We start from the raw sequence: 15,983 nt of genomic DNA on the forward strand, positions 1-15,983 counted from the left end.
CTTGAAAGAGACTTTGTTGGCTTTTTAAAGACTTAAGACACTTCATATCACTTTTCAGTGATATCTCTGCAATTTCTTATTGCATCTTTTATCGTTTTGATGTGCAAATATCCAGATAAATATTATATATTTTTCTAAACACTGTGTGGTGTATTTTTATGGTGCTATATTGTGTTATTGTATGATTTATTGCACAAATACTTTACACATTGCCTTCTAAGTTAAGCCTGACTGCTCAGTGCCAAGCTACCAGAGGGTGGGCACAGGATAATTTGGATTGTGTGTGACTTACCCTGACTAGAGTGAGGGTCCTTGCTTGGACAGGGGGTAACCTGACTGCCAACCAAAGACCCCATTTCTAACAGCTGGGAACTGTGGACCTCTGTGTGTCCTCACTGTCATGTGCCTTAAGTAGATGCCATATAGCTTGCAGCCCAACAACTAGACTTCTGACTGCAAAGATGGCGGTCCGCAATCAAGCAGTGCTGTATTGCAGTTTATGTTTACACCCTCTCCGCACAATCACCAGGAAAGCTTCAGTGGACCGGAGGGTGTCAAACACACTAACAAAGAAAACATAAGACCCGCACCCAACACAATACACAAAAATGCCATGGTCAGTTAAAATTACACAAAATAAAAAGTAGCAAGATTCTGCATTTATAGCAAATAAATACTATGTGCGTGTAGCTAGGAACCAGGTACTGCTGCGCATCATCGCTTATATGTACCTTAAGTAGGTGGTGTATAGCTTGCAGACCAACAACTAGTTTTCTGTCTGCAAAGATGGCGGTCTGCAATTGGGCAGGCTGGAAATGCAGATTAATGTTGACACCATCTCTGCACAATCAGCAGGAAAGCTGCAGTGGACCGTAGGGGGCCAGACACATCATCAAAGAAAACAAAAGTCCTATCCCCACACAATCCCCAAAAATGTTGAGGTCAGTTAAAATGACACAGTTTTAAAAAGTTGTGAGATTGAGCATTTAAAGCAAATAATTCTACTTGCAGGGAGCCGGGAAACGGGGACCACTGGGTGTCCTCGCTGTCATGCGCCTTAAGTAGGTGCCGTATAGCTCACAGAACAACAACTAGCCCGCTGACTGCACGGATGGTGGTCCACAATTGGGCAGGCTGGAAACGCAGATTAATGTTGACACCCCCTCATCACAATCAGGAGGAAAGTTGCTGTGGACCAGACATACCAACAAAGAAAACAAAAGTCCTACCCCTATCACAATCCTCAAAAATGCCTAGGTCAATTAAAATTACACAGTTTTCAAAAACAGCAAGATTGAGCAGTTACAGCAAGTAATTACTACGTTTGGGGAACCGAGTACCTACATCTCCCTGTCTATTAGGGAGTGTCAGAAGTTCCTGAGGCTGCTCTGGCAATTTTTGAGATTTTCTGTTCAGACTCAGGACATACCGGGATGTCCATAATTTGTGGGCACCAGTGATTTGTGTTCTTGAAGAGGTTGTTTGGTTTCCCTCATATATGTATGATCCTTAATGAGATCTTTATCATAATATCAGTTAATAAGAAATGATACAAAAGAACTGTGTTCTGATAGAATATCAGGCATCTCCTCAGCAACCCAAATGGAATGTGAGGTATATTAACCCTTAGGTCCAAGCAGGGAGAAAGATGGAATGTCTCCCAAGAGAGAGGAAGCTGACAGCCAGGCAGAGTCTAGATTACTGAAAAATCCATGAGCTGTCTTTGGGTTCTTCGGGATATGGTAGGTATCCTCCCTATTGTTATTTTGCCTCTCTTCAGGGCCTGTTGTGATACCATCGGTAAGAATGGGTATGATTTCACTGATTTAGTATATTATGCAGAACTAAAGCTGTATTGCTTACTTTGGAGTACTGAGAAGCGCGTTCTATGGGAGGAGGCGGCGGCTGCAATATCGAGGGTAGAAGCCCTTTGAAAACAAACTCGCGCTCCCGCCCTGCGGGAAGCGAGTTCTACGGGAGGAGGCGGCGGCTGCAATATCGAGGGCAGGAGCCCTTTAAAAACAAACTTGCGCTCCCGCCCTGCGGGAAGCGCGTTCTACGGGAGGAGGCGGTGGCTGCAATATCGCGGGCAGGAGCCCTTAAAAAACAAACTCGTGCTTCCGCCCCGCGGGACGTGCGCGGGCCCGTCAGCGCCTGACAGAGGCTGGGCTTTGCCACCCCCCTGACATCTTTATTTTTTGCCAATTACTGGTTTTGGGCACCTACATATGGTAGGGACGTGTTCTTTTCCAGACTGACCCTCGTATGGATCACATTACCCAGTGTGTTAAAAGGCCACGAGGAGACGCTTAAAGACTTTGAGCTGCAGCTGGTGCCGGCTCTATAGACAGGGGCAGGAGCCCTCTAATAACCCTTTTCCTTGCACTCTCGCTTTGCACTTGTAGCTGGTGCTGGCTCTGTGGACAGGGGCAGGAGCCCTCTAATAACTCCTTTTGCGCTCCCACCTCCTGCCTGCCAGAGCCCGGAGGAGGTTGGGCTGGACTCATTCTGTTGATATCTGGTTTAGTGATTTGCATATATTTTGTCGTGACTAAATAAGAGTGTTCAACATAGTAACCCCATATACATAATATATATAATGGGGAAAAGAAAGCAAAACCAAATAGGGAACGGTATTAATAAAAAAAAAACAGAGAAGTGCTAATACGATCACTAATTATCTCACAGATGCAATGGGGAAAATTAATGAAGAAATTATTAATGCTGAAGCACGTTTAGTGGCAACAAAAAATGTCTTACATGAGGCTATCACTGAAGTGAGCACTGAGGCTGTAGGTTTAATCTCTGAACTAAAATCCCCAAAAGAAAAATGTACTGGGGTGGATCCTAGACTTTCCTTAGACCCTTTATTACCTACAGATATAATGGAAGAAATCGATTCCTTGAACAGTACAGATGACGAAATTCCTTCACCACCAAAGAAAAAAAGAAGTAGTCAGACTACTAAATCTAAATTTATGCTACCATCTTCACAGTTTTCTAAGGGTAGCAAAATAATAACTGAAATGCATGGGGGTCATGCAGTAACACTATCACCAGACAACGATGGTCCCTTACAAAAACGTATGGAAACCCTTTTCAAGAAACTGCATGGCAAGCTAGACCAGATAGAGTCAAAAGTATTGCCAGAATTCAAGGAGATAAAAGAACGTATAACTAAGATAGAAGTAAGTGTTAATTCAATGACTAAAGCGAAAATTTTGTCCAATGGTTGTGACACTATATCAAAAGAGGAGCCAAGCGGCTGTATAGTGCAATGACAGCGAAATCTGATTCTAACAACAGAAGTATACAATATTGGCACCCCATACAGAAAGAAATTTCCTTGTCTAAGGAACCCATGATCAATCATATGGAGCAATTGGATAGAAATCATAGATGCCAGTCCTTGATTAGAAATAGACCTGTGAAAGAGGTATTACAATTACCGCCAGATGCTACACCATATACAATCATTCTTAAAAATGTTCCCAAATTGGGACCAAACATCGTTGAGACCTGGGCAGATTTAAGTAACAAAGTAGTACACTGGATGGCAGGGAATATATGTACACCAGATATACTATTTTGTGAAATCTTATATGCAAGAAGAGTTGACTGGGTGGGATATTTGGAGGAAGAAGAGGGAGATTGTATTGTGGTTAATTTTCGTAATCCTCGCTTTGTGGGTCAACTACTAGCAGACTTGGATATAAGACATCGAACTTGTAAAAAATCTGAGAAAAGAGATTTTGGCCTTTCCTTTAGGATATGTTTACAGAATGTTGAATACCTCAGGCACAAGAGACACGGGGGCCACAGGGAAAACACCCATTAATTTGGAGAGGTATAACAAACCAGAGTGTTCCAATCGATTCGCTCCCCTGAGTAACATGGAGGATTTGGACTGACAGCAGGAGGACATGAGTAGAAAAGAGATCTTGCTACCTGACAAAATACAACCTACTACTGTAGCCCCCATTCCAAAATCTTCAGGCTGTAAGGAGGTCCCTAGCAGGAGACTTAATTATACTCATGTCGTGGAATATAGCCGGAGTAAAAACGGAAGTGCTTGAGAAGGAATGGCAGACCATAATAAACTCATCACATATAATCTGCCTACAAGAGACATGGCACACAGGATCCTTTTTTATTGAAGGATATGCCATATTCTCCACCCCAGCTACTGCCTCACCTAGCGGTAGGGCAAAGGGAGGATTAGCAATACTGATCTCAACATTGGTACCTTATATATTGGTGAAATCCTCCCTTGATTCCCCTTACTATCAGTTTTTATATTTTCGGATAGATGGAATTTTAGGGATTGTTTTAATAAACTACTACAATAATAAATTTGATGGCACCAATAGAGTAGTGGCATCGACTCTTCAGGAAGATTTACAAACTTTTGTTAACGATATAACTTCAAGCTATACAATAATATGGGTTGGAGATTTCAATATTGGGACATGCCAGAATACTATAGGAAAGACATGTGGATTTGTTGACGATGGGGGGAGCGCACAATCACACTTTTTGCATAACAATTACGGAATTGCACTGAATGAGATATTATTTAGATATGATTTAGAACTGATGGAACAAGACAGGCTTAAAGGAATGAAGCTTCCATCGTTTCTAGGAAGAGGACATTTCTCATTAATTGACCATATATTAATGTCTAAGAGTAATATGGATATGGTTGAATCCCTGAAGATTGAGCCAACCATATATAGTGATCATCATCCCTTGTTATTAACTATGAGATTGGCTAAACCCTTTAATATAGGTGAACGATTGGCAATGCATATAGGAATAAGAAGGGAAAATTGTATTGCAATTAAATGGACTGGGGTAAATGAAATAGATGGGATGAAAAAAGTTGTGACACAACACTGTAAAGAAATTCTCACATGTACAGAATATAACCAAAGCCCATATGAGATCTTAGGATCCTTTTAACCCGCTTAGAAATGCCATGGCAGGAAGCCTAGTGAGAACATTGGGGAACAAAAAGAGTGAAAAAGTGGGGTGGTTTGATCACAATTGTTCATTAGCAAGCCAGGAATTAAAACAAGTCCTGCAGGCTCGACCAAGAAATAGGGAAGAGGTAATTATTAAACGCTCTAACTACAAACATGCACTAATGACGAGGAAGGCACAATTGAGAGCTAGGGCATGGGCTAATCTTGAGCAAGCAACGACATTAAAAGATAGTACTCTATTCTGGAAAACAATTAATCAACCATTCCTAAAAAATAATGATGTACCCCAAGTACACGTTCCGTCATCAGAATGGCTTTCACATTTTGGCTCAATTTTTAACCCAGATAATCTGACTACTCACACATTGAATAGTGGGATAATTGAGATAAAGCCACCCTTTTTTAAACCAGTTAGTATAGGGGAAGTGAAATCTGCTATGGGAAGATGCTTGAAAGGGAAGGCACCAGGCCCTGACAGGGTGCCAGTAGACACCTATTTGACATATATCGATCTATGGTGCCCTATTTTGACCCAAGTCTTTTTGAGTGTGAAAAAGGGATATAATTTAACATCTTTGAATGAAAGCATAATTGTTCCTATTTTCAAAAAGGGAGATAGAGGTGACCCCAAATGCTATCGGCCAATCTCACTCTTAGATACCTCTGTCAAATTGCTGGAAAGAGTACTCCTAGAAAGATTAGAATTATGGGCAACCAATAACCATATACTCACAGAGGCTCAATTGGGATTCAGGCCTGGGGTTGGTACTCTGGAACAATGTATAAACCTTAATTTAATAATAAGCAAATATACAATAGCAAGGAAGAGTCATATGTTCCTTTGTTTTGCCAATCTTAGCAGTGCTTTTGATTTGGTGAACCATGCTAAGCTGTGGATAGTTTTAACAGATATGGGCGCACCCTTAGATATAATACGTTTCTTGGCGCAATTATATAATCATCTAACAGCGCGGGTGAGATACGGAAGAAATGGTGAGTGTACCCCAGGTTGTAGGATATGGAGAGGAATACGTCAAGGCTGTGTTTTGGCACCTCTTCTATTCTCCCTTTATATAAATGGAGTAGATGCCCATTTAAAAAACATATGGAAATCGATACCCCTAAAATAGGAGAATGCTCTATCTCAGTCCTTTTATATGCAGATGACGCTGTACTGCTGTCACGAACTGTAAATGGGTTGCAGCGGTTAATCGAGGGCTTTGTGGAATTTGTGGAGGAATGAGATATGTTGTTGAATATGAGCAAAACTGTTGTAATGACTTGTGGACAGGAAAAAGGTCAGGAAGAAAGCTTTTTTTTATCAAAGGCTATAAATGTGAAGAGGTGAATGGATTTACATATCTGGGTATACAGTTTTCCAATACGGGTCATTGCAAACAACATCTAGAAATTATCAAGATGAAGTATGTTAGGACAACTGAGGCTGTTTTTAGATTTTCAAAACAAATTGGCAATAAACCCCTTAGGGAAATGTTTCAAATCTACAAAAGTAAATCAATTAACAGCATTAAGTATGGTTCTGCCCTTTGGGGTTCGATGCCCGAGATCCGTTCATTACGAGTGCTAGAGAATAAATGTTTTTGCAGACTACTTGCAGTGCCAAATACTACCTCCACATTTATGGTACACAAGGAGTTGGGTTGCCCTTATGTGGAAGATCTAAAATACACCAATGCGTTGTTGGCCTGGCATGGTATTTGGTCTAAAGAAGGGACGCATTTTACCCAAAAGATTATTAAAGATTGCCTTACACTAGAATATTGTGATAGAATTCCATGGTTCGTGCATTTAAAAGATTTGTTGAAAGGTATAAATCTAGTTCCAAATTTGGACAATCCAGGTATTATCCTCCAATTTAGCAAGACAGAATTGAAAAATCAACTTATGGCATGGAGGATTAGTGATAGAGAAAATATAGAATATAGGAAGTCAACAGTAGCACTTTATATGACTGAAAATAACGAGGTAATGCCAAATTATTTGCTGAAAGTAGCAAACATTCAAGATAGATTTTATTTGACTCGAATGCGCTTTAGAATGTTCCACTTTTTGGTAGCTTTCCCAAAGGTGGGGATTTGGAGTAAAAGCCTACCGAAGTGCCCCTGTGTGGGACGATTTGCACAATCCACAATGCACTTTATTATATCTTGCAAATTTTATCACGATATTAGGAAGCAATTTTTAAAACCTTTATTTATTATTAACAAATTATTTTATTGTAGAGAAGCTTTTAACTACTTATGTAAACTGGATACCAATGAGAAATGTGATGCAGTGATAAAATGTATCCTAAATGCCATAGAACTAAGGAAAAAGCTGTCATACTTAGAAAATCTCCGGTATGAGAATGTATAATTCCTCAATTTGTAGTAGCAAGGTTTTTTTTATTTATTTATTTATTTATCAGTAATGTTTTCTCGAAGTATCTTACTATATATTTTTACCATTTTAAAGAGATTGTTTTATCTTTCGTGGAGTAAAATCCAAATAAAGATTGATTTGAATTTGAATTTGAGTACTGATTCTTGTTTCTAATGTTCTAAGGTCTGACGTTCTAAGGCAGTAACTTCAATGCTGTTTGAATCCAGGGATTTTGGAAAGGAGTAGTCCTCTGTGCTCTTCATCACTAATTGTTCTATCAATAGATGTGAAAGACTTGTCATGATGACAGTGATTTTCTCAGGAGAAATCACACTTCCAATAAAAGACTGAAAATATGGGGAGTTTTTACACTTCTTTGCAGAAGACTTTCCAAGATCAGCTATGTTGATAGGAACAGAAAACTTTGTGGTAATTAATGTCTTACCTGAATCAACCGCCAGGATTCAGGATGTATTATCTGAAAAGTCTGGTTTAAGAAATGTTGTTGAAGGTAGAGAAAAGACTTGAAATCTCTCACAACAATTTATATTCTGTGTAAATTTGGTATAACTTATTCTTTCGAGCGGAGTTTCTATCTTACAAGAGTACCGATTATTAAAACAGTTGTTTTTCAAGAGGTATGCAAACGAAGTGGACAACCGACAGTCGAATGTTATGTGAATTTGCATATTGTGCAACTTTTTTAATTTCTTATTTACAGGATCCGCTAGCATTAAGTATGAAAGCTCTTAAAAGTCAGTAGTCCATTGTTAGATTGAATGTGCTTTTCACCACTCCTCTGATTCCTCAGTTATTTTCTGGAATCCAGAGGTAGAAGCGAAAATTGTACAAATTTCCCTGAAGTCCTTTTTTTGCTGAGAAGGCAATATCGCCGCTTCTGAACCTGGTTCTGGTAATTATCATATAGATTCTTCTTCTTGGTACAGTACAGTAATCTCGTTTTTTTACTTATTAAAATCGAGATATGATTGTATATTTTTAAACCTGGTTAACCACCAGGATTTTCATCTGATAGAGGGAAAACAGTATAGATATATATTAACAGAGTGGCATTCCTTTTGTTAAATATGCTGTTGCAAAAAGAGATTGTAAGCCTTAATTATCTGCGTTGAATGCATAAATTAAGGAAACAATTATGTTTGCATATTACAAGTCCAGCCATTCCCTTCTGTGTTCGGTACTGACTCGGTCCACAGGAGGAATGACAGTCTCAGCTACAAAATGGGCTAACATCTGTATTTTTTGGAAATTCATGTTGCTACAATTGGGACAAAATTTGTTAATTAATATATGTTCAATCTGACTCAAAGTGGGGCACTGCATTTTTAGTTATTGCTTCATTGGCATGATTATGAATAACTTATTTTTTTATACATGTCTCCTATTGGATTATGTATATTTGTGATCAGGTGCAAAAAAATGTTTTATGCTTGGGCTTGCCAGTACTTACTTAGGACTGGGATGAAGAATGGTGGATGAGGAGGTAATGTTCAGATTACTTACCAGTAATCTGCACTACTCCAATTCTGGATTCCTCATCCCACTCTCACCGCCGGGGCCAGGGTCGGCGGTGCCCCGCAGGGCATTCTGACCGCGGCGGTTCGGTCGCGGTCAGATGCGGAAAACCGGCGGTCTCCCGCCGGTTTTCCGCTGCCCTTGTGAATCCTCCATGGCGGCGGGATTCTGACACCCCCTACCGCCATCCTGTTCCAATGGCATGGGCACTGCAGGGGCCCCCATAAGAGGGCCCCACTTTGTATTTCAGTGTCTGCTATGCAGACACTGAAATACGCGACGGGTGCCACTGCACCCGTCGCACATACCCACTCCGCCGGCTCCATTTGGAGCCGGCTTCCTCGTCGGGAGGGGTTTCCCGCTGGGCTGGCGGGCGGCCTTCTGGCGGTCGCCCGCCAGCCCAGCGGGAAAGCCTGAATGGCCTCCGCGGTCTTTCGACCGCGGAGCGGCCATATAGCGGTTCCCGCGAGGCAGGCGGCTACCTCCACCCGCCTCAGTCAGAATCACCCCCAGAGTCCTATTTGTGGGTTTTGGGAGATTTAAAATACCAGGAGGTTCTAGGGATACCATTTCACTTTACATAGTAAAGGAGGGGTAGGTCTAGCTAGATGGGCTTTTGAAAGGGTGGTCATCGGGAGGCAGTGCCTCCGCTCTGCCCTTTATAAGAACTGGGACGAAGAATGCAGAATCAGAGTAATGAAGATTACCGGTAAGTAATCTAAACTTTACAGAGAGTTGTGGTTTAGCAACATAGAGAATATGTAAATTATACATCATCTACATATTCTTTAAAAGGTTACAAAGGCCTTATTCATGATGAACACAATCTGGAGCGTTACTCTCACTCATAAGAATACTACTAATGTTAATATTAACTATTTTTTTACAAATCACTTCATCCTAAACTTCTGCCATTTCTAAGTGCAATAAATATCAGGTTTTGCGTTTACCCACCTTATTGGTATTCAAATTCCTGACCTCCGAAGGGCAGAGTTTTCCAGTCTAGCTGGGAATTCCTACTCGTGACCTGTAGCTCACTGCGTAGCTCAACAGAAAGCGTCCAACACGCTGAGCTATCCTGCCAGCTAATTCTCGACAGGACCCTTTTCAGAGTGAGATGAACGGGTAATACGTACTAACGTTTATTTGCTATTTGTACAAGATGTCACCGAACAGCCAGACTTGTATACGAGTGAAAGTGTTGCAATAACAGATGGAACAAACTAATAGTAATATTTTTTTCTTGTTCCTAACCAGTGATCATTGCGCCACCAGTGCAAGCAACCGTAGTTATGGGAACCCAAATGACGGACACACCAGCGATTACCATTTGTCCTTCCTGTCGCCAGAATATCACCACACGTGTGGTCTACTCAGCAGGACTTCTAGCATGGCTGATATTTGGCATCCTATGTTTGTTTGGGTAAGCCTCTACTTTGGTGAAAAATGTGTTCTGAATGATGAACATTGTGCAGATTGTGTTTTCCATTGTGTTGTGACTGACTCGGGTAATTTGTATCATGGCCAGTGCAATATTAAGGCAACTGACTGGTCTGCAGGAAAGTAGCCGTTCTCTCCTTTCATAGTTAATGGATTCCAGAAGATTGCCAGTTTCTTGAAGCCAAGGGCAACATTTATCAAGAGTAAATCTGGAGTGAAGCAGACAGCACAAGTCGCTGCCCTGCGTTACTTTCCCCCGTGAAGGGGTTCCATGGGTGAAGTGTGAGTGTTACCTTGCATCCACCTCTGGTGTTTGACGCATTCTTAGATTTACAAACACTAGCAAACATGGGAATGTGTCAAAATGGTATGCCTTGTCAGGGGAGGTGTAACGAGGAGAAATATGTGCCCCCTCCTGTACAAAAACAATCCTGGCTGTAGCACAGGCACCCTTGCACCACAGTGCACGGGTGCCTGCATTGGCACTTGCAGCTGGAGGTGCGCCAGTGCAGTGAGAGAGAGCAGGAATGTGCCATATCTTAGCACATATGGCACATTCCTTCCCTCTACCTGTCATACAGTGCAGCAAGGTGTCCTGCTACGTTGTGTTGCGTTACTTGTTAATAAATCTACCCGAGGTCTATTCACATGCTTTCAAGAGTCTCTGTGCATGAAATATACTGTAGTTTTGTCATGTCTCAAATTATTCTCTTGCTTCTTGTAATTAGGGGTGTGTAGGAAAGTACTGTCTTTTTTGGCATGTTATCCCCAATTTCTGCCTGTTTGTCAGTGTGTTTTCGCCTGTCTCACTGGGATCCTACTAGCCAGGACCCCAGGGCTCATAGTTTGTGGCCTATGTGTGTTATCAGTATGCTTAACTGTGTCACTGAAGTTCTGCTAACCAGGACTCCAGTGATTATGCTCTCTCTGCTTACCAAATGTGTCACTACACTTTAGTGACTCCATATTCCAATTCTGATTGGCACACTGGACCCCCCTTGTATATGGTACCTAGGTACCCAGGGCATTGGGGTTCCAGGAGATCCTTATGGGCTGCAGCATTTCTTCTGCCACCCATAAGGAGCTCAGACAAACTCTTTCACAGGACTGCCACTGCAGCCTGAGTGATATAGTGCACACAATATTTCACAGACATTTTCCCTGCACTAAGGTAACGTATAAGTCACCTATATGTCTAACCTTCATTTACTGAAGGCTAGATGCAAAGTTACGGTGTGAGGGTACCCTTGCACTAGCAAAGGTGCCCCCATGTTATCCAGGGCCAATTCCACAGACTTTGTGAGTGTGGGGATACCATTATACCTGTGCACTACACATATGTCAATAAATATATGTAGCTTCACAATGGTAACTCCTAATATAGCCATGTGAGGTGTCTAAGATCATGGAATTGTCCCCCCAATCCAAATCTGGTATTGGGGGGCCAATCCCATGCACCCTGGGGGCTCCACCATGGACCCCCAGTACTGCCAAGCCAGCTCTCCTAGGTTTCACGGCAGCCCCAGCGGCTGCCACCTCACAGACAGGTTTGTGTCCTCGAGGGGACTGACAGCTCAATCCCAGGAAAGTAGAACAATGCATTTCCTTTGGGTCGAGGGTGTTACACCCTCTCTCTTTGGAAATAGGAGTTACATGCTTGGGAGGGGTAGCCCCCCAGAGCCTCTGGAAATGCTTTGTAGGGCACAGATGGCGCCTGCCTTGCATAAGCCAGTCCACCCCGTTTCAGGGACCCCCAGACCCTGCTTTGGCACGAAACTGGACAAAGGAAAGGGGAGTGACCACTACCCTGTCCATCACACCCCAGGGGTGGTTCCCAGAGCTCCTCCAGACAGTCCCTGGCTTAGCCACCTTGGATTCCAAGGTGTGGGGACCCTCTGGAGACCTCTGAGTGGCCAGTGCCAGCAGGTGAGGTCAGAGACCCCCTCCTAATCGGTGCATACCTGGGTAGGTAGCCAATCCCCCTCTCAGGGCTATTTAGGGTCTCTCCTCCAGGACTCCTCTGCATCCTCTGCTTTAGCTTCTGACCGTCAGATCAACCACAGACTGCTCCATGAACCGCTGTAACTGCAACAAAGTATCCAGGACAACTCCTGTGACCTGCAACTTCAGCTCCTGACAGATTTTGCAACAGTCTCCAAGGTGTGCACGCTCTGAGGTCTGCCTGTCTTCACCCTGCAACAGAAGAACCCAAGTAACCTCCAGTGGAGTGACCGAGTCATTTTTCTGCTTCTGCTGGCACCCTTCTGCGACAACAACCGTTACTCTAGGACTCCTCTCCTGATGATGAGTGTGCTCCCTGGAACACAAGTGTGGACCGAAGTGACCCAGGCTGTCCAAGGGTCCAGCTGTCCAAATTTGGTGGAGGTAAGAGCTTGCCTCTGCGTGCTGCGACAGTACCCAGTGCACCGCGTCTTTTGCATCTCATTGGGCTTCTGTGCACTTCTTCCAGGAATCCTTCGTGCACAGCGTAGCCCAGGTCCCCAGCACTCCATCCTGCGACGCACAGCTCCCTGAGTCGTTCTCCAGCGGCGTGAGAGCTTCCAGTGTAGTGCTGCAATGACCGCACTTTGCATCTTCTTTGTCCCCGTGTTCCGGGACTCCCATAGGTGCTGCCTGTCTTCTGAGGGCTCTCTAAAGTGCTGAGAGCCCCCTCTGTCTACTCATTCTGAGTTGAGACCCCCAGGTCCCTCCTGGGTCCAGGCAGCTCCTTTTTGACTCAAACCACTTGCTTGCTTGAACCATGGCTTGTTGGCGGAATCCAGCGACGTAAACAGCCTGCATCCAGCAACTCGACGTGGGACATCACTTGCAACAAACAGGAACCCGCAGCCATCTTTTTTGGTGCTCTTCTGTACTTTTCTTCTGACCGTAGAATCCACTTTTGCACCTTCTTCTAGGTTGGCAGGGGCTCCTGTGTCCTTTCTGGACTCTTCTTCGACTTCTGGACTTAGTCTCATCTCTCCACAGATCTTCAGGTCCAGGAATCCATTGTTTGTTGCTTGAAGTCTTGCTTGGTTCTTGCAAAATCTCTCATGACGGCTTGTAGGAAATTTTCTGTACTATACTCGTGCTTTCCTGTGCTCTGGGGTCGGGTGCTTTGCTTACCTTTGGTGTTTTCTTACACTCCCAGCACCCCACTACACACTACACCTTCCTAGGGGGAATTCGACATGCGCATTCCACTATTTTAGTGTATGGTTTGTGTTGCCCCTAGACCCATTACACTCTATTGTATTTTCCACTGTTTGAACTGTTCTATGACTGTTTACTTACCTGATTTTGGTTACTAGTGTATGTATTGTGTAGAATACTTACCTCCAGAAGAAGTATTACCTCTAAGATATTTTTGGCCTTGTGTCACTAAAATAAAGTACCTTTATTTTTGGTAACACTGAATATTGTCTTTTATTGTGTATAAGTACTGTGTAACTATAGTGGTATTGCAGGAGCTTTGCATGTCTCCTAGTTCAGCCTAAACTGCTCTGATACAGCAACCTCTAGACAGCCTAAGCTGCTATAGCACTGCCTACATTTCATTAATAAGGTATAACTGGACCTGGTATAAGGTGTAAGGTGTAAATACCTTAGGTACCTACTACAAGCCAGGCCAGCCTTCTAACGGGTGTGCAAACTGTTTTATTTCGCCTGTGTGTATTTTATTTCCTGCAGCCAGATGTCAAGCAGAACAGGCTGCTCAGTGTCATTTTTGCGCTGTCACTCAGATGCAGAGATCCTGACAGCAGGGAAACATACCATCCACGATCAATTGAGCCAAATCATTCCCCTCTCTGCTGTCGGTGGTCTTACTTTGGGGTTTCTGGTACTGATAAAGAGGAGGGGGAAAGACACAGCTCCACAGAACATGGGAAGCCCAGGAATGCCGTGTGCAGCATTCCAAATTTGGTACAGTCCATTAAATAAGCATTGGCAAAGCCAATAAGTCCTGCATATGAGAAATCTATTGACTTTGTCAATTTGTTTTTGCCATGTTGTACAGCAGCGTGGCTGCTATGAAGCATAAAAAAGCAATACGATGTGCTCAATACTGGCAGTGTCAAAGCACATTTTATGGATCATATTGACAGCACAGCTGTCACCTCACAGTTATGCGAGACTCACCAGTAGAAGGGTTTTGGCTCCGCCCACATACTGGGAGCCAAGAGTTCATGTTTTGATTCAGCAGAATTTGTGTGTTCTCATAAAAAGTGCGTGCCTGCCTGTAGGAAAGTACCCTCTTTCTAGCTAGGTTTCCCCCATTTTTTGGCCTGTTTGTCAGTGTGTTTGACTGTATTCACTGGGATCCTGCTAACCAGGACCCCAGTGATTATGCTCTCTCCTTTAAATTTGGTTATTGGTAACATTTCATCCTACAATTGGCATACTGGGGTCCCCATATAAGCACCTTGTATATGGTACCTAGGTACCAAGGGCATTGGGGTTCCAGCAGATCCCTATAGGCTGCAGCAGTTATTCTACCACTCATAGGGAGCCTATGTAAAGGGTTCTGCGGGCCTGCCATTGCAGTCTGCATGAATGGGGTGCATGCACCTGTTTTCACTATAGTTCAGTGCATTAGGTCACCTCAGGCCCTGTGGTAGGCCCTCTCAGCACAGAGTGCAGGGTGCAGGTACCTGTGTGTGAGGGCACCCCTACACTAGCAGAGGTACCCCCACAAACTCCAGGCCCACTTTACTGGACTTTGTGAGTGTGGAGACACCATTTTACGCGTGTACTGGACATAGGTCACTACCTATGTCCTGCTTCATAATAGTAACCCCGTACCTAGGCATCTTTGGTATCAAACATGTTGGAATCATACCCCAATACTTTTCCATGTATTGGTTGTATCATTCTGTGCACTCTGGGGGCTCCTTAGGGGACCGCCAGCATTTCTCCTACAGCCTTCTGAGGTTTTCCAGGCAGCCCCAGCTGCTGCCATCTACCAGACAGGTCTCTGCCCTCCTGTTGCTTGAGCAGCTCAAACCTAGGGAGGCAGAACAAAGGATTTCCTTTGGTAGAGGGGTTTTACACTCTTTCCCTTTGGAAATAGGTGTTACATGGCTTGGGAGGGGTGCCTCCCTAAGCCAATGCTATGTCTTGAAGGGCACATTTGGTGCCCTCCATGAATTAACCAGTCTTCACCAGTTCATGGCCCTCCAGTTCCTGCTCTGGTGCACAACTGGACAATGGAAAGGGAAGTTACCACTCTCCTGTTCTTCACCACCCCAGGGGTGGTGCCCAGAGCTCCTCCAGAGGGACCCTGGGTTCTGCCATCTTGAATCCGAGGTTAGCAGGGAACTCTGGGAGCATCTGAGTGGCCAGGCCAGGTAGGTGACGTCAAAGCCCCCTTCCCGATAGGTGGTACCCCAGCTAGGTGACCAATCCCTCTTTCAGGGCTATTTAGGGTCTCTCCTTTGGGTGGTTTCTCAGATTCGGCTTGTAAGATTCCAGCAGGATTCCTCTGCATCCCTTACTTTGACTTCTGACTAAAGAAACTGCATCTGGACTCTCCAGGACCCGACAATCTGCAACAGATATGAAGATTTCGCCTGCAACTTTGTTTCTCCGGCTCCTTCCAGCTTTTGCTACATTTCCCCAGTTGTGCATCCTCTGAGGACA

General features: G+C 43.7%; 1 protein-coding gene across 4 annotated transcripts in view; it reads left to right on the plus strand.

Annotated features, from left to right (window-relative positions):
- Window positions 1-15,983, plus strand: part of LOC138261518 (LITAF domain-containing protein-like) — a 430,146-nt gene that overhangs the window by 335,371 nt on the left and 78,792 nt on the right. For all 4 annotated transcript variants that reach the window (XM_069210525.1, XM_069210528.1, XM_069210527.1 and 1 more), the window contains one exon: window positions 10,161-10,326. In XM_069210525.1, coding sequence (XP_069066626.1) covers window positions 10,161-10,326 — 166 coding nt within the window. The remainder of the gene's footprint in view (window positions 1-10,160; window positions 10,327-15,983) is intronic.

This window comes from Pleurodeles waltl, chromosome 10 (assembly GCF_031143425.1).
Source record: "Pleurodeles waltl isolate 20211129_DDA chromosome 10, aPleWal1.hap1.20221129, whole genome shotgun sequence".
NCBI classification, from domain to species: domain Eukaryota; kingdom Metazoa; phylum Chordata; class Amphibia; order Caudata; family Salamandridae; genus Pleurodeles; species Pleurodeles waltl.